At 49.6% G+C, this 23338-nt stretch overlaps 1 protein-coding gene across 3 annotated transcripts; it reads left to right on the top strand.

The window, feature by feature from the left end:
- Nucleotides 1–155: 155 nt before the first annotated feature.
- TFAP2A (transcription factor AP-2 alpha) lies at nucleotides 156–17550 on the top strand. 3 transcript variants are annotated; one of them, XM_037382053.1, is made up of 7 exons: nucleotides 156–411; nucleotides 5060–5494; nucleotides 8453–8504; nucleotides 10236–10467; nucleotides 11322–11440; nucleotides 13746–13887; nucleotides 15464–16164. In XM_037382053.1, the coding sequence occupies exons 1-7, from the start codon at nucleotides 361–363 to the stop codon at nucleotides 15750–15752; spliced, it is 1320 nt and encodes a 439-aa protein (XP_037237950.1). In that variant the 5' UTR covers nucleotides 156–360; the 3' UTR covers nucleotides 15753–16164. The 3 variants fall into 3 exon arrangements, with proteins under 3 accessions (XP_037237950.1, XP_037237949.1, XP_037237951.1); XM_037382052.1 differs by lacking the exon at nucleotides 156–411 and adding an exon at nucleotides 2074–2734 and having other exon boundaries at nucleotides 15464–17550; XM_037382054.1 differs by lacking the exon at nucleotides 156–411 and adding an exon at nucleotides 3707–3775 and having other exon boundaries at nucleotides 15464–17550.
- The last annotated feature ends 5788 nt before the right edge of the window (nucleotides 17551–23338 follow it).

The raw sequence follows: 23338 nt of genomic DNA, 5'->3' as shown, positions 1-23338 counted from the left end.
AAACCTTTTTTTTTTTTTTTTTTTTCTTTTTTTTTCTTCCCCCCTCCTTTTTTCTCTTTTTCTTTCTTCTTCCCCCCCCCCCTTTTTTTTTTTTTTTTTTCCTCGCGGGTCCTTTCTACCTGTGTCCATGGCTGCAGGTTGTTGTGCTGGCGAGCAATTGGGCTGTTGTTGATATGCTAATGAGGCGATTAGGCTGTGGGTAAAGAGCTGGAAAAGGGAAAAGTTTCCACCATTAGAGGGAGATCTCCGAGCGCGGACGGGAGCTGCAGAGCCTCCGCCAGCCGCGCTCCCCACGCCGCCCCGGCACCGCCACCGTAGGGAAAGGCAGGGAGAATCAAATCCTCTCTCTCACGCCAATCCATGAAAATGCTTTGGAAACTGACGGATAATATCAAGTATGAGGAATGTGAGGTAAGCGCTTCCCCCGGCCGGGGTAGATCCCCGGCCCCGCAGCTGCGAGCGGGAACCTGCAGCATCCCTCCGTCTCTCAATTTCGTTTAGGAAAACTTCTGCTCCTTCGCCCGGCTTCCTTGCGGTCCTGCAGCTGGAGAGGGGCTGGGGTCCTTCCCCAGGAACTTCGGGGCTTGTGGAAACCCGGCTTTGTCGGAAGTGTATGAGGAAAGGCAAACAGGATCCAGCAGCAGTCTGGTCTATAGGTAGATCCTGCGTAGATAAGGCTCAGTAAGACGCTACACTCATCCATATGGATGCATGACTGAAATGGATGGACGGATGAATGAATGAATGAAAGGGCAAAGAGACAAAGGGAAGAGAATTATTCTTATACGCCAGGTACCTGAGGCATCCCGATAAATTGGCTCAGGACCGACGCTTAAATTCAGCCTTTTCGATGTAGCTGCGGGTCGATTATACCGAGCTGCACAAATTTGCAAGGGTCAGCTGCCGAACTGAAATCACGGGTTTGGGAGCAGTGTTCCCCCAGCCTCGTAATTTTCAGGGCCACACTCTCACGGGTTTGAGAAATAATATTTTAACCGCTTGGAAAAAAAAATTAAAATCCACCTAATTTGGTCTGGGAGCCGTTCAGCAGAGATTGTGTGCGCGCATCTCTGTGTCTGTGTGTGCATCCATATTTTTAGAAAGAGGCGAGTGTCTTTTAATCTGACAAAAAGGAGAAGAGGAAAAAGAAGAGCGATGCCCAGGACCCCATGCCTAGTCTCAAACCAACGAATACCATTGTCACCCGTTTCGCAAAAGTTGCCAGTGCGGTGCGTTTAAACCTCTCAATAAAGGACTCCACTTGGCAAATGAACGCAGTTATTTGGTCGTGACCCACGCGGGAAGGTTCCCCCCAGCCTGGCGGAGCCTTGCCGACATGCACGTCTGGGACGAAGGGGGGCCACGCTCTCATTCGACTCTGCCGCTGCTTTGGGCGATGCTGTAGCTTAGGAAAGGGACCGAGGACTCGCCAGACTCACCGCCGACTAAATGGTTTTGGTGGTTTATTCCCGGATCGAGGAGTTTGGGATAAAAGCTGTCTCCTGGTGCGGGAGCTGAGCTCTTAGATCCACTCGCTGGCGGATGCTTGATTTCTAGAAATGAGTTGATAAGGGTGTTCTGTTTGGTTTTGGTTTGGGTTTGGGTCTTGTTTGTTTTTTGTGGTGTTTTTTTTTAAGCCGGAAAAAAATAGAGATACATATTCCTCGGCTGGATTTCGGGAGGAAAGCGTGTCTCTCCCCCTCCCTTCCCCCAGGATCGGTGTTCAAGTGTGCACACGTGCGAGCGTGTGGATTTCATCGCAAATGGCTTTTGTTGCCTTGCGCTAATGGGACTTCGCACCGAGGTGCTACCGGCCGCGGGGGGAGCAGCGGCCGTTCCGCCGTAGCCCCGCTGGCTGTTGTGCGTGCGTGTGCGGTCGGCTCTGCGCGCTCTCCCCGGGCGCGGATGCGAGGGGACTTGTAGGGAGGATGGTAAAGAGGGTGGCTGCGCCCTGATGGGGACGGGACCTGCCTTTAAAAAAAAAGAAAAAAAAAAAGGGGGGGGGGGGGCTGGAAGTACTGCTGGCCGCGCTGAGCGCCGGGGGCCAGGAGCGGGCGGAGCGCGGGGCCGGGCGCCGGCGGCGCGGAGGCTGCGGCGGGGCAGCGGCGGCGAGCGGAGCGGTGCCGGTTTGAGGGAGTTGTTTGGGAGTTGCACAGCCAGTCCGACGGGTTGCGCCGGAGCCCCGGCTTGTCTGGGCCGGGAGAAGCGCTCGCCTTGCCTCTTTTCCCGGCTCCCTCTTCCCCCCCGCGTCCCCCCCGCCCTCCTTCCCTCCCCGCCTCGTGCCTTTTCCCCCCGTCTTTTCCTGGATCCTGCGAGAGGGGGGCCGCGGGGAGCCCGGCGGATGCTCCTTGGGCTCCCCAGCCCCCCCACCCCGGGCGCCCGCCGGCCTCGGCGCTGGGCTCGGACTGGAGGAGGAGGAGGAGGAGGAGGAGGGCTGACACCCAGAAGGGGAGACACCCAAAAAAACTTTCCCAGCCGGTTTCCGGGACGCAGGGCACGGAGGCGAGCCGGCTCGGCGGCGCGGGGCGGCCGCCGCGGGGGCAGCGGCGCGGGGAGCCCCTCGGCGGGGCGCCGTCGAGGCATGGACGGGGCGGCGGCGGCGGGCGGCCCCGCGGAGCCCACCCCGCGCAAAGGCGGCGGCGCGGCCGAGGGCGGCAAGAGCCAAGCGGGGAGCCAGCAGCCACTCTTCTCCCTGGGCTTTGAGGCCGGCTACGCGCAGCAGCCGCAGCCCGAGGTGCGCCCGCGAAGGACCGCGGGGCTGGGGGCATGGGGAGGCGGCGGCGGCGGCGGGGGGAAGGGAGGGGAAGGGAAGGAAGGGGGGATCCCGCGCCCCCTCCCCTCTCTCCTTCTGCCCGTCTCTCCCACCCACCCCACCCCCCTCCGCACCCCCACCCCCCCGCACCCCTCGGCTCCCACCCTCTCCCTCTCTCCGGATCTCTTTCTCTTTCACTTTTGCATGCCCTGCAACCTTTTAAAATGTTGCCCCTTTCCTGTGATTCGTCAGACGCAGCAGCATGTCCCCCCTCTCTCTCTCCCGCTCCCTCTCTCTCCCTTTTTGTCTCTCTCTCCCTCTCCCTCTCCCCCATCTCTGATTAGATACACTGATTCTTCATTCAATGGACGTCATTTAGAACAGGCTCTGCCTTGAGTTGCCTTCTCGCTTCACGCTCGATTTCCAGCCATTCTTCCCTTATTAAGTGTTCGTGTAATATTAATAGTCATGAATATCTGCTATTAGGAGTCTCCAGGAAGGCAGCAGATCTGTTATTAGGAGCTCAAGTGAAGCAGCAGCTAAGTCAAAGGAGAAAAAGAAAGAAAGAGACAGAGGAAAAAAAAAAGGATTAAGAAACAAACACACACACGCTAAAAACAAAACAAAAAAGGCAAAAAAAAAAAACCGCAAAAAAAAAAAAGCAAAACAAAAAAAGCAACCAACTTTGACTCCTCACACCACGCCAGGATAGAGCGCTCGCCTTGGCAACACCCGATGAAGGGCAGCAGAGATCGGTGCAAGTTCTGATGGATTATAGTGGCGCGCCCGCGGTGCAGGAGCAGCCCCGGCGCCCCGGTCCCGCCGCCCGCGCCTAGCGTCGGGCTCCGGCCGCGCTCCCTCCGCGCCCGCGCCGCACCCGCACCCGCGGGGCTCCGCCGGGGGTTGCGCGCTTCGCCGGTCCCTTTCCTCTGCCTTTTTTTTTTTTTTTTTTTTTTTTTTTTCCTACCTTGACTTGTAACCCCCGACTCTTCGCAGATGTTAGTGCACAGTTTTTCGGCTATGGTGAGTTGCTTCACGTTTCTCTTGGAGGGGGTTTGGTGTGTGCTGGATGTTGCTATTGTTGTCGGCGGTGGCGGTCGGGGTTTCGCACTCAGCTTTCCAGAGAGGGTGGTTTTTTTGCTTTTTCCTTTCCTTCTTTTTTATAAAGTCGTTGGTGTACCTTTTTGGTTCCCCCCCCCCTTCTCGCTTTCTTTTTTTCTTACCCCCCCCCCCCCTCTTTTTTTTTCGGTCTGCTTCGCGCAAACGGCAAAAGGCTTTGCTTGGACCCTACCGCTTCGATTTCTTCACCTTGCCACCTGCAAACGGGATATTTTCAGTTTTCTCGTTTCCCTTTTTCGGGATCGTGGCTCTTTCCCTTGAATCCTCCTCCTCCTCCTCGGAGGCCATACCTTTTTCCCCGGACATACCTGTAGTCTCTTCTTCCCGGCTACCGGAGCCCGCCGAGCCGTGCCGACCCAGCCGGGCGCGTTTCGGTGCCGCTGGCCCGTCGGGACGGCGGGACTCGGGGCGGCGCTTCCCCCCCTGCCCGGCACATTCCTCCGCTTCCCCGGCGCCTCGGCTGCCGCCGCCGCCCCCTCCGCGCCGAAACCGCCCGGTGGCGAGCGGGCAGCTCGGCCAGGCACCGGGGCCGCTCTCCCCGTAGGTGGGGGGCCGCGGCGGTGCCTTCGCCCCCAAACATTTGTAAAACTCGCGGGGGGGAACGACCTGTTTGTTGAGAGCCTGTTTCGGCGTTTGTTGGTAACAAAATGGCAGTGGGCTTGGGTTTTCCAGGGTTTTCTTGGGATGCGTTGCCGGTAATCCTAGCGACAGTATTTGTCTCGGTTCTACCCAGGGCCAGCGGGAGGATTTTGAGTCGTGGTAGAATTACGATTTTAATAATACCTGCTTATGAATTATTCTTTTTATTTGCGGGAAATACCTGCTCCTGAAATGCCGGGGCGCGATCTGTCGGGAGCACACTCTGTATCGCCGCAATGTTTTATTAATTATTATAAGCAGTCCTGTTATAATTATTGCTGTTATTGCTGTTATCATTACTGCCGTTATTATTATTACTGAAAAAGCGAGACTTCCTCTTAATTGCGTGCGAAGGGAAACGAGAGGCAGAGAAAGCCTCAGATCTGCTCTCTCCGCCTCGGAGCGGACGGATTGCCCATCTTTGCCCCATAGGTGAAATTCGCAAGTCGATTTTGAGGAGAAACAGTTTCATATTATCTTTGTTTTTCTTTTCTCTCCCTCCTTCCCCCTCCCTCCTCCCCCCCCTCCCCCGCCGCCCCCCCACCTCAGGAGCGCCACGACAGTACCAGCAATGGGACAGCCCGGCTACCCCAGTTGGGGACCGTGGGTCAGTCTCCCTACACCAGCGCCCCGCCGCTCTCCCACACCCCCAACGCCGACTTCCAGCCCCCCTACTTCCCCCCCCCTTACCAGCCCATCTACCCCCAGTCTCAGGACCCCTACTCCCACGTGAACGACCCCTACAGCCTCAACCCCCTCCATGCCCAGCCGCAGCCCCAGCACCCAGGATGGCCGGGACAGAGGCAGAGCCAGGAGACGGGGCTACTTCACACGCACCGGGGTTTGCCCCACCAGCTCTCGGGGCTCGACCCACGCAGGGACTACCGGCGGCACGACGACCTGCTGCATGCCCCGCACGGGCTGGGCTCGGGGCTGGCCGACCTGCCCCTCCACTCCATCCCCCACGCCATCGAGGACGTGCCGGTAAGCAAAGGGGTTGCCCCCCGACCCATTCGTCCCCCGGCCCCCTCCCCGCGGGAGCTGAACTTCGAAGGGGGGTGGGGAGGGAGGGGGATCCCCCTCCCCCCAGGAAAAAAAAAGGGGGGGAGGGAATAAAAGACACCCCCTCCCGGGAAAGGCGAAGCCCCCACCTAGAACAATAGGTTCTCGCAGCTCGTCCCTGCGCGACGCCTCCCCGCTAACGTGCCCGCTAAAATATAAATAAATCAAATTACTGTCATCGTTAACAATATCTTTCCTTCTCAATGACAATAAGCTGTTACGATTGGAAGAATATATAATATCACCACAGGGCCGTGCATATGGGGATTTCTCGCTGCCTTGGGAAAAACACGAGTCTGAAACGCGAGATCTCATTAAATGTCCTCCCAGGCAAACGTAAAGGGGGAAGGAAAAAAAAAAAGAAAAAGTGGGTGAAAGTGGCCTAAGAAGGAAAAATCGGTTTCCCGTGATTACAGAATTGGCATCTGGGATAACGACATCCAAAGTTGTAAGAGGGTACCGGCAGATCCTCTTCTCTAAAGGAATTAATTGACAAATCAGGCAAGAGGTATACTAAAACGCTGCCGCCTCCTTTTAGCAGTGGTGCAAAGGGATGACCTCATAAATCATTAGCTATAGGTTATCAAATTCAAGCCAGACCTGCTACACCCTAGATTAAATTAAATGTTGGGAGCCTATTGGAGGATGCATTATTTGGGGGACCTAATTCTGTTATCGATAAATAAAGATTAAAAAATGATTTCTAATTAAGCATGACATTAGCGCGTGGGCTATTTACAAAGCAAGCCAGGGCTATTGTTCGGTTAGGAAAGTGGCCTTATGCAATGTGATAGGTCGTGATCGAAGTTCATGTTTCAGGGTTTCTCCCCGAAAATGGAATTAGAACATGGCAATAAATTTATTAAAGCCCACAGAGCTTGTGCTGAGGGACTAAAGCTGCTCGACTTGCAGGAGGAAAGAGGAGGGAGGGAACTGTGGTATCTGGATGTGATTTTTGCTGAAATGCCATCCCAAATTACAGGATCAAATATTACAACAATATATTTGCTGACAGTTTAATGAGTACAGTTTCGTGTTGCAAGGATAATGTTCAGATGAACTTACCTATTTTTGGGGGTCATTTTGAAATCTTTTGTAAATTATACTCGGGGAAAATAGTGAATTTATTACAGCCCTCATCTGGCTAAATTAGCCACAGAAAATTGCTGGTTATGTTTAGCAGTTTTGCAATAAACGCATACATTTCCCAAAGTGGAGGATTTAGTCAGCAATTTGGATCCGTTAAAAGCAGGTCGATTCTTTAAACTTGATACAAAATAACATGAAGGCAATAGTAAGAATAAACTAATTTGTTGACTGCAAGCCCCTGATTGCTGTAGGAGGAACATGACCTAAAATATTCTCTTGAATTCTCCCTCTCCTCAATTGTGCTCCATGGCAGTGGGCTGATTCGGGAAGCCTCCTCTGCAGATCTATGAATTAATAGCATTGCTATACTTCGTGAAAACCAAATGCCATCTGGTTTAAATCCTTAAACCAGCCCAGCCATTTTTTTTTCCTCTCTCTCTCTGTAAAACTGAATCAGCAGGCTGCATGAAGGAAAGCATAAAAATAAGAGGATGTATCTTTTCTAAGAATATTTTACCTAGTTATGGAGGGAAAAAAAAAAAAAAGCCAACAACAAAACAACCAAACTGCCCTTTACAGAAATCTGGGTCGGGAAAGAGTCGTTTTTGAATTTTTCTGTTGCTGCAACAGTTAACCTTTAATAAAAACGACCGCTAAATATTTAAGAAAATCAAGTAGACGGTGAAAATTATTTAATCATAAATATCTCTGTGGGATTTTAAACTTAACAGTCCTCCCTGTATGGAATATGTGTAGAAATAACACAAATAAAAGTATTATGCCACACTACATTTACTTTATGGGTTTAGGGTGCATGCATAAAGGGATCATATTTCCCCATATAGTTAAAACACAAGAACTGCAGCAGTAGTCATTTCTGAACATTTCTCAATTTAATTATACTTAAATCCAGAAGCACTTTAGGCAAGTTACAAATGAGAGCATTGAGTATAATAAAACCTGTAATAAAGCAACTTAGTACCATCCACCCGGAATCATTGAGATCAGGCACAATTAACAGGAGCATAAATCCAAGACAGAATGGAAAATGTTAGAATCAGTATTATTGTTGGACAAAGACTAGAGAAGGAAGTAATAGTTTTTTAAATGGTAATGCCTGGGTTTTGTAACGATTGCGAAATCTTCTATCTCAGCAGCACTGGTGTTAATTTGTAAACACAGCCAGACATTATATTGCCTGTCAGTTTTTGGAATTAGAAAACATGATTTCATTTGACTTTCTAATCACGTCGTGGCTCTGCCGCGCGAACCCCAGCTGTAGCCGCGACCGCGGAACCTGCGAGGGGACAATAGTGGGGGGGCGCGGGGTGCGGGCCCCCCCGGCTCCGCACCGCTCCCGCTCCTTTGTGCTCTGCGCCCGCAGCGGCGGGGAAGGGCCGGGCCGGGCCGGGGCCGCTTCCCGGGGAGGAGGGGAGGGAAAAGAAGGGAAGGGAGGAGAGACCCCGCAGAAGCTGGAGGCCACTCGTCAGTCGGGCTCGGCCGGGCAAGCCCCGGGGGTGTGGGGGTGATTTATTATTTTTTTCTATTTGTTGGGGAACGGGGGAAGAGCGGGGAGGGATGCAGGATTCCTCCTGATAAAGGAAATCCCCCCAAATCCCGTGTTCCATCCCCGTCCCCCCTCTCTTCCCCGGCAGGATCTGTTGTTTCCCTCCTCGCAGCTTGCCTGGGGAAAGGGGTACACAACTTCTCCCGCACCCCATCCCAACCCACCCCTCCCTGCCTTTTGTTGTGGTTGTACATTTACATCGCTGCCTGTTCCTTTTGTTGCAGCACGTAGAAGACCCCGGTATTAACATCCCAGATCAAACTGTAATTAAGAAAGGTAAGCCGTTTTGCGCATACCAAACATGTCGTCACAGGCTGGGGACTGCTGGCGGGGAGGACTTACCCGCCCCCCCCCATCCCCCCCAAGCCCCCCGGCCCCGGGCTCCTTCCTTTGGCACGTACTGTTGGTCAAAAGGGTGGAGGCAGAGAAAGAAAACGGGCGATGCGGGTTGAAAACTGCCCTCTTAAATGGCCGCGTTTGCCGGGTATTTTAATTATTGTTGTCATTAGGGAGGGAAAAAAACGTTAGCAGATGATCTAGAAAATCCGAGCCGGTGTTTTAGTGCATTAGCAAACAATTCGGTTTCATGGTTTGCCCCTTGCATCGGGCTGAGCGGCGGTGTGTAATCGTTGTTGGTAAACTGGGCTGTGAAAGAGAAAACGTTGTTCCTCCTTCTTCGGGTTTTCTTATTTAAATCACGGCGGTGACGAGGTGGACTGTCGGGAGAACGAGGGGCGAGTTTCTGGAAACTGATGGCTGTCCGTCAGGGTGGTTTGGTTTTCGTTGGCTTTGTGCGCTTGCTTCATTTGGAATTGAATTGCTTGGATGCTGGTCCTCAAATCGTACAAAATATTTATGGCGTGTTTGCAATCTATTTCCTTTTCCCGTCTTTCTTCGGAAGACCGAAGGATTGGGAAAGGTGGCACAGGGCAGTTTGCAAAGGAGGTTTGCTTGGTGGAAAGCGGTCGGTTTGCGTTTGGATCCTCTGTCGGGAGCTGCTGCTGGAGCAAAATTCGCGGGGCTGAGCGGGTGGTCGCCGGCTGCTGCCCGCGCCGGGGGGTGCCACGGCCGTTCGGCCGCCCGGGACAGGGGTACCCCGGCCGCCACCGGAGCGAGGTGCTGAGCAGGGCCGCTCTCCTCTCTGCCAACCCTAATCGCTGTGCAGCCAAGAAGCTCAAAGTTTCATTCCCCCCCCCCCCCCCCCGCCTGTAAAGCCTTTGTCACGTCAAATTAGATGTGCAAGGGATAAATCTTAAGAGATGCTCTTTCCAAGTCGACATGATAATTGGCTCTTTTATTAGTAATCTCAAGAGTTCGTTTAACTCCTGTTGTATCTATTAGCCTTCCCAGAGCTATTAATGTCACAAGTGATCTATCCAAAAGGCAGAGCCCCCCACTCGGTTGGGCCGTGCCCCGGGCGGAGGAGGAAGGCAAAGGCGGCCGCGGACCCGCCCGGGACCCGAGGCCAGCGGGCACCGCAAGGCAGCCGGCGGGGAGGGGCCGGGCTGCATCCCGGTGCGCGCCCCGCCACCGGGGCACACGCGTCCCGGCTCCGCGCCGCCTGACGGGTTTCCACGTCAAAAGTTGCGCACAGGGGAGGCGGCGGGGCGGGCGGGCCGGCGCCGTCCCGGGGGGAGCCCGGCGGCGCGTACCCCGGTGCCACCCGGCTGCCCGCCCTCCGCGGCAAGGGCGGCCGGCGGCGCCCGCGGCGTGTGACACGGCCGGTGCTGACGTGCTTTAACAGCCGCCAGCCCCCCACCGGGCTGAAGGGGGGGGCGCAGGGTCGGGGTTTATTTTGTTTTGTATTTTTGTTTTTTTTTTTAATTTCTTTGCTGCGGGTCGAGGGTCTCCCCCTGCTCCCCCCGGCTAGCCGAGGGCTGCCCCGCCGGCCGCACTGCCCTCCGTAGGCGGTGCGGGACCGGGGCTGGCCCGCCGCGCCCCCCCTCCCGCCTCCCCGGCTCCCCGCCCGCTCCTCACCCTCACCTCCCTGCTCCTCCCTCCCTGCAGGCCCCGTGTCCCTCTCCAAGTCTAACAACAACGCCGTCTCCTCCATCCCCATCAACAAGGACACGCTCTTCGGCGGGGTGGTGAACCCCAACGAGGTCTTCTGCTCGGTGCCGGGCCGCCTCTCGCTGCTCAGCTCCACCTCCAAATACAAGGTCACGGTGGCGGAAGTGCAGAGACGCCTCTCGCCGCCCGAGTGCCTCAACGCCTCCCTGCTGGGCGGGGTGCTCCGGAGGTGAGGGGCGGGGGAACGCAGGAGGCGGGGTGGCGGCGGCGAATAACGCCCGCTGCCGGGCCGGGCCGTGCCGTGCCGTGCCGGGCGGGGTGTGGGAGCACGACGACAGCCCACGCGGGGCGGCGGGGGTGGGGGAGGGCGTGCGGCGCCCGCCGCTAGGGGGCGGGGCAGCGCTGCGAGGCGGGGGCGCGGTAGCCATGGCAACGTGCTGGTGTGCCCCCCCCCCCCCCCCCGGCAGGACCCGTGTCTCCCCCCTCCTCGCGCCATGCTGTCCCATCAAGGGGGTGACCCCCCTACACACCACACCCCCAGGAGCAGGGAGGCTAGTGGTGGGTGCTTCGCCATGGGCACCCACCCCGCCACCCACTGCCCTGGGCCTGCGGCCTCAGCCAGGCAATTACGCAGCGCCCGGGTAGGGAATAATATCCAGGATTAATTAAACCAGCTCCCACCTGCACGGCCCGGCTCCGTCCGGCTCTGCCGAAAAGCCGCAGATGGGCCGCAGGGATTAGCGTGAGGGCGGCCGTGCTGCGTGGTGGGAGCGGGGTGAGGCTGGGCCGCTGCCCCGGCGCTGTGAGGAGAAGCTGCCCCCAGGCCCATGGCGCCTCTGAGCTGCCCCGCCAGCTGGGGGCTGATCCAGACCTCAGCGAGGGCCCCTGTTGCCGAGACATGGAGCCATCCAAAGCCCCGTCCCTATGTCTGAGACAGCTTTCAGCTGTGCTCGCTCTTCAGCCCCCCGCAGCCCCCCAGCACCCCCACCCCTGTACCCCCTTGGCGGGAAGGCGATGGGTCGGGGGGATCCGGGTGGGAGCCGAAGCCAGCCCTGTTTCTCAATGCCTGTCTGTGTGAACCAGGGCGAAGTCTAAAAACGGAGGGAGATCTCTGAGGGAGAAACTGGACAAAATAGGATTAAACCTGCCAGCCGGGAGGCGTAAAGCTGCTAACGTCACCTTGCTCACGTCGCTGGTGGAGGGTAAGTGACTCAAATAGCAGGGAGGGCTCCTTTGGAAAATGGCCTGTTGCTTTTGCCTGATGGGAGAAGTTTTGGTGTTGGGTTGGTTGGTCCTCCTGTCCCCCCCCTCAAGTCAGTGCTGCTTGTTGGAAATTGGAAGGGTGTTACTTTCTATGCCTTGGGGAAAAAAATGTTAAATGTCTGCCTTTGCTTTTTGTTTTAACCCCAAGTGGGCTTCCATGAGTCCTGCAGACTCAGCATTGCATTCTACCATGTATTTGCTTTCAAGGCTATTGAGCTAGATGTTTTCAAGGCCCCGTCTTGCTCCCTTGTTCAGGTGAGCAATCCCTCCCCAGCGTACCCGGATCTCGTTGGGAGCAGCATGGGCCGGATCCCTGCAAACAGGGGCTGTGGGCTCAGTGCCGTACAAGACCCCTGAACATCCAGTTGGAAATTACGGGGAGCAGAGCCTCGTAATGCTTCACTGCTGTCCTTCTGCCGCAGGTGGACAACCAACCAATTTTAAATGTCAGAAACTGCAGCTACTTTAAGTATGTTCTCCCTCCCAGCCTGCAGCCACGTAACAGTAAATCATTTAAGTCTTCTGACATCTGCATTTGAGAAATGCGTGACCATTACTTCCTGAATTCATTTGGGAATCCTTGACCTCAGCCATGAATTAATGGTGTCCTGAAAGCCTCAAAGTTGCACCCCCCCACCCCCCCCACCCCTTTTGGTTCTCATTTTCAGGACATGTGTTCCCTTGGCTATATTGTTCTTTTCTCATTTGGCCAGAAAAGGTGCAACTTACTTTTAAAGCCTTGGGACGGCCTATGCTGTTAGAACCGGAAGGTGGGAAGCTCAAGAGTTTGCAGTCATTTAGTTTTCAAGCAGTTGCTGTGTCACACTGGCACAAAGTAAGCCCAAGACCAGCAAATAGATCCTCCTCCTTTCCCCTCACTTATTATGTGCATTTTAGACCAGTTCAGTCTGCAAAGTGCTTTTAAGCTCAGCCTGGGCTGTGCAGGTTTAACTTAAGTTTGGTTGTGTAGGAGGAAATGTGTTGCTTTGTTTTGTTGTCGCTTTGCATTCTGCAAGAAATGTTTCATGTTCAAAGGGATGGGGAAAGAAGCGCTGCGCAATGCCAGGCTTCATTTTTTTAAACATCAGGATTAGTGGCTGCACTATATTTATACTGCGTGAAAATTACTGTGTCTTCGTGTATTTGGAAAAGCTTTGCAATTGCATCGACGCACTGTAGTAAAAAATCACAAGGGGAAAACTTGTAAAAAGTCTAGATTTGGTAGATACTTAACATTATTTGTGATGTTAATGAATATGGAGAAGGTTTTATGGTAATCTATTGTTCTGTTTGGCTTTCACATACAATGGCTTTAAAAGGATGATTTTTTTGAGAAACAAAACTAGAGGCCTGATCTCCAGATAATTTAGAGATGGTGGCTAATTTTGGGGGGATGATAGCGTAAACATTGCTGGGGCTTTGAGTCCTGTAGCGATGAGACAGTTTCTAGAGTACTGTTATTGTTTATGATCCGCTCCATTTTATGGAAACAAGCTCACTGGACTGAGGCTTTGAAGCTCTAATTGGCGCATGCGTTCTTCCGGAGCTAGAGCTAATGGCAGGAAGCCCTGCAGTAAAAACCAACTGGTTCAGGAAATTAAAACCAAAGATTTGAAAATCAACAAAACAGACAGACTCGGTGGAATGACCCTAAAATTCTCATGGTTAATCGTTTGGGGGTGAACATATAATTATATGCGATCAAGTTAAATTTTAAACACTTAGCTGTTTAATGCATTTTATTTAGAAGAGCTCTAGGAGTAATTATGATCAATATTAATCATTGATGCATTGCAAAAGAATATAGAGACGGGGCTGAGGCGAGCAAACATTTCCAGAGTCAATAGCTGTGAATGAAATGTACCTAAATGGCTGCGTATAGGTATGGATATGTAAATCTAAGCACACATACTAGGTGGATGGAGCCTGCCAGTCTAAAAGTATCTGTTAGTCAATGTAAACTTTACAAATTTTTTATGCGAGATTTCACTTGTAACGATTGTCATGAAAATACACATTTGCATTGCCTTGACTGAAGCAGAGAAAACTCCTGCAAGATAAGATGTGATTAGCATTTCTTACCTTACCTTTTTCAAAGAAAGTCCAAGCCTTTTAGAAGAAAAGCCCGAGTAGAATGTAGTGCCTTTTTTTTTTTTTTTTTTCTAATGGATTTTTGCCTCTGTGCTATGTGTACTGATGAGCTGTGTGTTTCCTTCCCATCCCCACCCGTGCCTCCCTTTTCAGGAGAAGCAGTACATCTAGCTAGAGATTTTGGGTACGTTTGTGAGACAGAATTTCCTGCCAAAGCAGTAGCTGAATTTCTCAACCGACAACATTCCGATCCAAACGAGCAAGTCACAAGAAAAAACATGCTTCTAGCTACAAAGTAAGACATTTACCTTCCTGGCATGTTACTCAGAAGTCAGGGGAGGGCGAATAACCTGGGTTTGGGGCTTTTATTTGTGAGCATTTGCCACATAGCCGGTGGCTGATAGTTTTGCACGTTGTGAGGGGGTGTATTTGCTCTCCTGCTATAGGAAAACTCTATAACCCAGCTTGGTTTCTATCAAGTCGGTTTGTGCAGATTACCTTGAAAGCAAGTCGTGAAAATTGTGGGTGGATGTTTAGTTAAAGAAAAAGCAGTAATTCTTCAGAGCAAAACATTTCCTGGGCCTTTTCACTTAGCTTATCAATTTAAGTAGAAGGGGAAGGCTTCCCATTGACAGTAAAATAAAACTGGCACATTAAACTGATTTCAGTTCATTAAAATCGGCAATGGTTCTTTCTGCCTAAGCAGCTCTGTTACTTAGTGAATATGGGGATATTAAAAATATATTTTAAATGACAATCTGTACGCAGTTAAAGTGCTAGTGGAGTTTATCATTGGTGGTGCTGCCTAGACTTCCAGGTGGTGCGTGAAAAGAAAATGATTGTTTTGATATGTTTGCTGGAAATTAAAAGGGTTGTTTAGTAGCCCTTAATTACCAATGGAGGTGTCACCAAAGGGCACAGTGCCAGAGGACGCAGGCAGAAGATGGGAGCCGCTTTATGACTGGAAGACATTAACATGGGTTTTAGAATACAAACTGTTTCAACACGCCTCTGAGCTCTCTTGCTCTAAGGTGTGTTATTTCCCCAACCATTTGTGCAGGGAGTGGATGATATAACTGAACTTCTGTGCCATGCCTTTGTAGCCTTTCTTCCCACCTCCCTGGAAGGAAATTTCCAGACCTGGGTTAGCATCAGCTTTCCCCTCTGTGGGAAGGTCCCTTTGGATTTGGAGATGTAGACGTACATGTATAAATGTTTCAGAATATCCTAATTTAAAGCCTCGATTCCCCTCTCTGCCCTCGCTCTTTATTCCTGACAAACAGCCGCATTTTAGCCTTGTGCAGGAAGAGGCTCGTGCCTCTTTCCAGTTCAAAGAAATAAAATAATAAAAACATAATCTTCCAAGACATGGCTAAATCCCTGAACCTCCCTTTAGATATTGCACCCCATCTATTCCCTTCTGCTCTGCTTGGGAACTTTGAACTGTGTATCTGCTCCAAAACCCAACTGGGCCGGAAGGATGGGTGTTTGTGGGGAGGGTGTAGGGGGCTGCGATAAGGGGACTGGTGGGGGCAGTTGGGATGTGTGGGTATCTGCGTGCCTGTTTGCCCATGCGCTGGCTGTAGCCGGGGCGTGATGTGTGTGGCAAGCGAGGTGAAGGAAGAGGTTTGTGCGTGCTGGCAAAGTGTGAGAATTAGGGGGAAGGATGTGTAGAGAGAAGAGGGAGAGGAGAGAGAGCGGAGCGTGTGTGCACTCGAGGGCAGCAGCCCCCTTGATCCAGGGGCTTGTGTAATCTAGCAGGGAGAATGCACAGGCTTTGCTGCTGCCAGTGATGGTTCATTTCTCTCCCTCTCTCTTCCCCTCCCTCCCTGCCTCCTTCCCTCTGTCTCTCTGCTCCATTTGTGCTACAGACAGATCTGTAAAGAGTTCACCGACCTGCTGGCTCAGGACCGATCTCCCCTGGGGAACTCGCGGCCCAACCCCATTTTGGAGCCGGGCATCCAGAGCTGCCTGACCCACTTCAACCTCATCTCGCACGGCTTCGGGAGCCCGGCGGTGTGCGCTGCCGTCACTGCCCTGCAGAACTATCTCACCGAGGCACTCAAGGCCATGGACAAAATGTACCTCAGCAACAATCCCAACAGCCACACAGACAACAGCACCAAAAGCGGCGACAAAGAGGAGAAGCACCGAAAGTGAGGATTCCCCCCCACATACACTCCTCTCCCTTCCCCCTCATAGCCCATCGATCCATTCATCTCCCTCCTCCCTCTCCCCTGCACCCAGCACCCCAGGCTACAGCAACAGAATGAGCATCCTTCTGCCAATCCTGTTCTCTGACTCTGCAGGACTGCTCAGCCCTCTCCCCACACCCCTTCCCAGCATCCACATTTCCATTTGCTCCCTCTTAACTTCCCCCCCTCTCCCCGATGCCACCATCGTTTTACCCCAGTTTGGAGCCTAAGAGAACAGAACAGGGGGACGGAGCCAGCAAAGAAAAAAAGTTCTGTCTTGAGTTTGTGAACTTTTTTTTTAAAATAAAACAAAAGGAGGAAAAAAAAAAAGAAAACAAAAAAAGAAAAGGACTTTTTTTCTAAAAATATATAAAAAATTTAAAAAAAAAAACCAAAAAGAAATAAATAATACTTAAAAAATTCTATGAGCTTCACCGGACTGAATCACCACCTTCCCTTACATAAACTTCAGTTAAGATTGTAGCCATATTAAAAATGAAAAAAGCGATAAAGGTACAGCAGCAACAGCAAACAGACAAAAGGCAAAAAGGACTGATGACATTTTATCAGTATTGTGAATAAACTTGAACACAAAACACAAGCAGTTCCATGTCATATCTTCAGTTGTAGAACTTTTTCCTGTCCAAGGTAAAGCGACCAACTTGAACTTTCTATTGCAACACGATTCACGGTTATTATATAAGGGAATCAGTGTTCATGTATGTATATATTTATTTATGTGTAATTTAATGGGAATTGTAAATATGGTGAGTCTGTTTTAAGCCTTTTTTTATTTATCTGGTGATCTCGTTTACCTCTTGTTTAGTGGGTTTTAAATCTTCCCCTCTTAGTTCATCATGTGGTTCATGGTACTTATTTAGATATCAGAGGTTTTTTGGGGGTTTTTCTCTGGGATTCATCATTTTTAGCCCTGTTGTAGCATGTTAAAGGCGACAATGAAGCAGCTGAACAAATAAAAAACCATGAATTTTTATATATAATTAGTATGACATTTAGTTTCTCATTGAAGATAAAATAAAGTGATGTTGGACCCTGGCAAGGTTTTTAAACATGTTAGTGGTTTTACAACCCTTATGTGTTGTGGAAAATGAAAGAAGTTATTTTCATCCACTGTCCTCCTCCCGAAAGCACCATCAGAGCAATAAATTAATATTGTCTTTTAAAACAAGATTTAGCTTTTCTCTCCTTTTCCTCCCCTTTTTTTTTCTTTCTCCCTTTCTTTTGTTTTTCTTTTTCTCCTTTTTTTCTTTTTCTTCTTTTTTTTTTTTTTTTTTCCCAAAGAACTTTAAACATTTGGGACCACCTGGTATCCTGTATTTCCACTGGCCATATTGGAAGCAGTTATAGTTGTATTGTATTGAGTTGTGCCGGCAGTAGTTTCCATGCCTATCAATGTATCATAGTCCTTTGTTGCCCAGATAAATAAATATTTGATACGCTTTATGTCGATTTTTTTATTCAGTGGCTGTCTTTACCCAGGCGTATTTTTGTTCTTGGCAGTATTTTTTATTCAGTATGGTTACAGTAATTGAGTTTAACTCTCCCTTGACAATTGCTCCTTGCAATAAGCAGCTGAACCCATTGTTTCCCTCAAGTATAATAAAAACTTACTTTCAACTTGGAGTTCAGAGCAGGGTATCATTTAGATATTCCACTGAGTCTGTATTCAGACAAATGACACAATAAAGCACAATGTATTCTTTTGGATAAAAAATTGTCTGTACTACTAACAAAATGACACACTATCTTTTCTTTAACCAAAACATAGTTTTATTTAAAAAATAAAGTTTTATTTTATTTATGTTGACCTCTAGGTTTTTATTTATGTTCATATATAGCATGCAGAATTATAAGCCTATAAAATTTTGTACATGTAGTTGTCCTAATGGAGAGCAGAGATTAAAAAAAAAAAAATCTTGAGAAGGACATTTTCAAAAGAATAATTACCGAGCAAATACTGAAAATTAGGTGCTATGAAAAAACCTATATACTGGTGAATCAGAGCTGGGTGCTCCCTCCCCCTCAAGAAAAAAGAAAAGCTCCATAGCTGATGCCAACAAAATCATCTCACGGTTGTGAACTTTAGTGAAATCTTGCAGGAGACAGATTATTTCTGATTGATGGTTCGTGTTTTAGTGGAATGCACAGACTGACATTTTGAGATGGTTGTGTCAGTTTATAAGGGACTGAAATTTTTATCTTGAGTTTCTTCTTGTGGAAACCAGTTGTAAAATAGGGAAGTTTGCTTTAAAAAAAAATGGAGTGCACGTCTTGAAGATGGGCTGTAAAAACATGCGAGAATTCAGATTTTGACTCTTATTTTCTTTGGCCCAGGGCGTAGGTGAAGTCGGGATCAGGCTGGATTATATTATATCATAGGAGGGGAGGTTAATGCAGTTTAGAATGTAAAGGCATTTTAAAGAGATGGTCTCCTTTAAGTGCTGATGATATTTTGGTGGTGGTAGCTGATTTTTCTCTCTTTCTCTTTCCTGCCCTCCCTGACTCGCTCTGTCCCCGTCCGTCCGTGTGTCGTACCCCCCCCCCCCTTTTTTTTTTTCTTTTCTTTTTGCTCGGGCAGAAATTGAGGAGGTTAAGAGGGAGGTGTTTACAATGAAGCTGCAAAGAGAATTAACATTTGCTCATATATTTTGACGTTTGGTAGGGCTGGTGAAGCAAAGCATTAGATAAAGCCCAAGATGTTTCATTTTGCTTTGGTAATCTACTTATGGAAGGCAGTGTAAAATCAATCTTGCCAAGCAGAAAGAGAGTTGGTGGAGTCTAAATTCTATTTTCGAGAGCCAGCCAGTTTATAAAAATGGTGAATATTTTTTTCCCTATAAATTGAAAGTGGATCTTTTGAATGCAAAGCTGCAATTGTTTTAAAAACAGTTATTTATTATTTCCAAGAGAGACTGGTTAACTGTAAAGTAGATGTAACAAAATAATGAGGTGAATGAACCCTAACTGTACATATTCTTGACATAAATGAAATGCACAGTATTGTAGCAGGTGAAGTGAAGCATTGTCTATCAGGGCTGTTTTTCTTGGCTGCATCTCAGATTGTGTGTGGGATCCTAACCTCAGGCACAATAGCATTCATAAACAGCAATACATTGCTGCTCTTTCTACAGCAACACATAAATACTCATTTTTAAACGAAAACAATCTTATTAAATACCATTCATTCATATCTGGATTTACAGATGCTTGTTACTTTTTGAAACCTGTACCCAATATAATCGTTTTATACTGGGCAATGTATAAAGCAGTCTTATGCTAGAACATTATAAGGTCATAATAAATAATGTTTTAAAGATATAATTAGCTACTTTATGCTAGGAGAGCACATTTTAAGTATCCTGCTGCTGCATTAGCAAGCCACCAGAAAACAGGAATGAAATGACCTTGCATAGATTTCTTTATTACTATTATTTCTAAGGCAGGATTTTACAGGCGATAATGGAAATCAGACTAGCTTTGGTTCAGCCTTCTCTGCTGTGACCAATATGCAGTTACTAAAATGTGCTAATTACTTTAGCATTCTTTGGATGCGTTTTTAACATTGTGATCAAGGCACAGCAGTGAAATTCTAGGTCATGCTTTTATACACTAAACAAAAATCTGCTATTTTCCCCCCCCCCAGATTGGCTGAAATGAGGGTGAGTGGTGGCTGAATGTTAGACCCTTGCTGCCACGCTAAGCTAATTCCTCCATGTGAACCAAAATACAGCTCGGTGCTCTTTCGCCGTGAACAAGGACAGCCCTCCTCTTTGTACCATAATTTACCCCACCCTCCAAAAATCAAATATTAATATAATTTGAGATTTAACTGGTGGAACAGCCATCAGGACAGCAATGCCCCGCAGCTGAAATAATATTTAAAATAGAAGGGATTTGACATTTGAGAAGTCAGTGGCTTGAAATACCCAGTTGTACTTAGCTAATTCAGTCCTTAACCTCTGGTTTCAAATAAATCAATTACAGTCGATTCCACTTCAGTTCAGAAGTGCACAAGGTTTTTAGTTAATTGAATACATTTTATTCACTTGCTAGGAGTATTCATTTATCCAAACCCTTACATTTAAAGGCGATTTCTTTATTGTCCATGATAAATTCAACTGCGTAATCAGATCAGCTCCTTGTTTGTTTACTCGTCTTCTGCCTCGCATTTAAATTCCAGAATGTGCACTTCCCTTTCCCTCCTCGGTACGTGCATGTCTCAGCCCAGACCAGATTCCCAGAGCATCAGCCCTCGCGTTCGCAAAGTGTAGCTAAAATAAGAAATGCCCTTCCGATGGGGAGCAACGGGAATCCCATTCTAGCTAGTGAGGGCAGAGTGATTTAAACCAGTTCGATAATCAAATGTGAAAGGCTGGGAGCGTAAAAAATAAATGGTGCCTCTGATTCTGTCCTGTGCACCTTTTCTGAATCGAAGGGCTACATGTCTGCTCCCTGCCCTGCAAGTGGCTCTTAACTCTTAGGGTGGATTTGGAGCCGGCTCGGTGTTGGTGGGAGAAGATTTTTGTCGAGCACTGGGCGCTGGAGTTGTGTCACTGATCCACTTCGAACAGATATTGATATATGCTGTACTTTGTGTGTGTTGTTTGCAGAATCCTGCTGGCGTTGGTTTGCTGTTTTGGAAAGGAAAGGGGTTAATTAGCGTCATTATCAATCACTAATGCTTGTCTAACGTGTCCAAAGAATAATCAAGTTAGGGGACTGCATGAAGCTAACATCTGCTTCATTCTAGCTAAAGATTTTTCCCTATATCGTTCAATTATTGGAAGTCCACACCGGTTTAAGGCTTTGTCAGGGCCATAAAACAGGGTCAGATCGTTAGAAATCTAGAATGGAGTGGGAAGTGCAATATAAATAACAAATGGCTTCATTATTTGAGTTACAGGTGCAAGAATGGCTGTGAAAATGAGCAGGGATTACTAGAATGTGTTCCTTCTTTTTATCTCCAATATGAAGGATAAAAGAAATCAGCCAAGGCCAGTTCTTAAATCATTTATTCTGCATAGGTTACAGCCTCTTTATTTGCAATATTTAGTTCAGTAACCCAAACTCCCTGAAATAAGTAGTTTAAAGCAAGCGGTTGGAAATGGAGGAAAAGTGAAAGTCTTTCATGACCTGTTACTAGTGGAGCCTTACAGGCTTCAGAATAGCAAAATGGTCTTGTTTCTCTTCTAGATGAACTTTCTAGGCTTTCTTGGATGGCTAAAACAGCTGATGTTTCGGGCAGGCTGAACAGAAATATAGCTTATGATGGCAGTAGATATTTGTGTCCCCGAACTGTCACTCCTCTGTTCTGGTGCCCAGTATTGTAGCTATAAAGGCGACAGATCTGTGGTCTTTTATTCCCTCTTACAACCGCAGTAGTCATTCTCTCTGATGCTGAGTTCAACTTTGGTGGCCCAAAGGGCCAAAATTTCTTACCTAACCAACAGGGTGGTTAGAGCAGCTTCACTGAGTGAAGGCAGTGTGGAAATCAAAGTAAGACTAACAAGAGCTTTCTGGCAGGGTAGGAGGGACCCGTTGGTTCTCAGTGGCACTTTTCTTTTAGGCTCTGATTTTGCAAGGCAAGTGCCGGCACCCAAAGCCTGTGGTTTCCCCGTGCAAGTATGTGAGTCCCTCCCTCTTGAAACCAGGGCCCTGAGGTTACTCCAAGCTCTGTGGTGATTGTCCTGTTCGTAGGCAAGGAGCTTATTTACACGGGCATCTTCAAACTGGTGCAGGGAGGGTAAAGTGGGAAAGCATAGCCTAGGCGAGGAAGAAATCATCTCAAGTTCAGAGCAGGAGGGTAGAGGGCTGCTGGGTGTGAAGTGCGAGCCATTTCACCACATCGGTCCTCGAGCGTGCTGCACTCACACACACACACGTCCCAGTTTCTATAGATCTGCAGCACCTACATGAAGACCTGCCCTGTCCAGAGATGCTCTCAAGCCCCATTGCTGTTATTGCCTGTGGGATAGTTAATTCCCTTTGTAACACTCTATTGAAAGCAGATGCAGGGGCTCTGAATAGAGAGTTGTTTTCTAGCGGGAGTGTGGGCTGTGCAGTTACACTCAGAGGCTGATGGACGTATATTGCTTCTAGACGATGTTTTTGGTTATGTTCCTACCCGCTCGTTGATCCTGCAAAACTTCCTGCTCGGCACTGCTTAAGGCACAGCCGGCCCCCTCCTTTCTGTGTATGATCCACACTGATCCCCAAAGCTGAGGATAAAGAAGTGGAGGTGTGAAATATTTGGGGCATGTTTCTGGTTGTAGAGCAGAGTGGTTTTTGAAGCTCCCAGCAGAAAGGGAGAGCTGTGTTCCCTTTCTTTCTCTCTTTCTTTCTCCCTCCCTCCCTCCCTTTTAAGCCTGCTGGCAGTCTCGCCTCCCTCCAGCACGTCCTCCTTGCCCTCTGCCTTGCTGCTGGATGCTGCTCCTGGTGCTTGTCCTGTCTCTTCTCTGATGCTGTGGCCATTCCTCTCCTGTGATGGAGGTTATCGCTCCACCCTGCAAGTAGGACAGTTTGGGTGATAGCTGGGGAGACACCCCATGCTGCAGCACATGCTGGTGCACCCTGGCAGGGGAAGGGCAGTGTGGCAGCACTGAGGGGCAAGGCAGGGTCTGTGCCTGGCCCCAGTACTCCTATCCTCATTAGGCCTAATTAACTGTACTCTAACAGCGTTGCAAAAGTGCTCCAGCCATCCCTGCCCAGGTCTTGGAGGCTGTGGCTTGTAGTATGGTCGTAGATGACCCAGGCCAGTAGCTGATGGGTTTCCCATTGCCACAGAGCCTGGATACAGGCTGCTCCTGGGGTGCTGGTGTTTGGGGTGAGGGCGTCTTCCCATCCCTGTGTCCTTGTGAGAGCTTGCAGCTATCCTGCTGGACAATACAGGGTTTTACAGGGAGCTGAGGAAAGCGAGAGGAAGTAGGAGGTGGATGTGGCTTGGAAGACAATCAGTTGGCAAAGGGGCAGTTGAGGTTTTTGCCTTGAGTCTCCAGGAGAGCCTGGACAGGGCCCTGGTAGGGGGGGGGTGGAGATCACCCCGTCCATCGCTGCAGCTGCTTTTGGAAAGTTTCCTGGGAAAGGGCTGGGGAAACTGGAGCCTCCAGCAGTACTGGCTGCTGCTACGACCCTCTTGGAGGCCGGCTGTTTATTTGTTCACACTGTCATACCCGGGGAGGTTTCCCACCTAGGGCGCCTTTCGCCCTGCCTGTCCGTGTGTCGAGCTGCATGCACGCGCGGCTGTGTCTAGAGGTGTGCACGCATCTGTCTTTGTGGGTGTTTGTGTGTATGTGCGTAGTGTATCTATCTATTTATCTTCATGGGCGTGTGTATTTATGTCTCCATCCCCGAGACTTTTGGAGAGGCTGGGAGAAGAGGGGGTGGGGTGGGCTGTCTCCCGGATAGTTGATATTCCAGGTTCAGCCTCTTTCTCCGCTCTCATTCTCTAAACCCAGCCAGGGGGAGTGTCGCCCCAGGCCGAACATATGCTTCTTTCCATTGCACTAATCCACCTTCAGCGTGGAGGAATAA

This window comes from Falco rusticolus, chromosome 3 (genome assembly GCF_015220075.1).
Source record: "Falco rusticolus isolate bFalRus1 chromosome 3, bFalRus1.pri, whole genome shotgun sequence".
Classification (NCBI taxonomy): domain Eukaryota; kingdom Metazoa; phylum Chordata; class Aves; order Falconiformes; family Falconidae; genus Falco; species Falco rusticolus.
This window is presented reverse-complemented; position numbering and strand designations above follow the sequence as displayed.

What these genes read in the sequence shown, in the direction of transcription:
- TFAP2A (XM_037382052.1), top strand. Translation starts at nt 2,342, where the DNA reads ATGCTCCTTGGGCTCCCCAGCCCCCCCACCCCGGGCGCCCGCCGGCCT. An exon ending in ACGCCATCGAGGACGTGCCG is followed by an intron (nt 5,495 to 8,452) that starts GTAAGCAAAGGG and finishes CTTTTGTTGCAG; the next exon opens with CACGTAGAAGACCCCGGTAT. An exon ending in CTGGGCGGGGTGCTCCGGAG is followed by an intron (nt 10,468 to 11,321) that starts GTGAGGGGCGGG and finishes TGTGTGAACCAG; the next exon opens with GGCGAAGTCTAAAAACGGAG.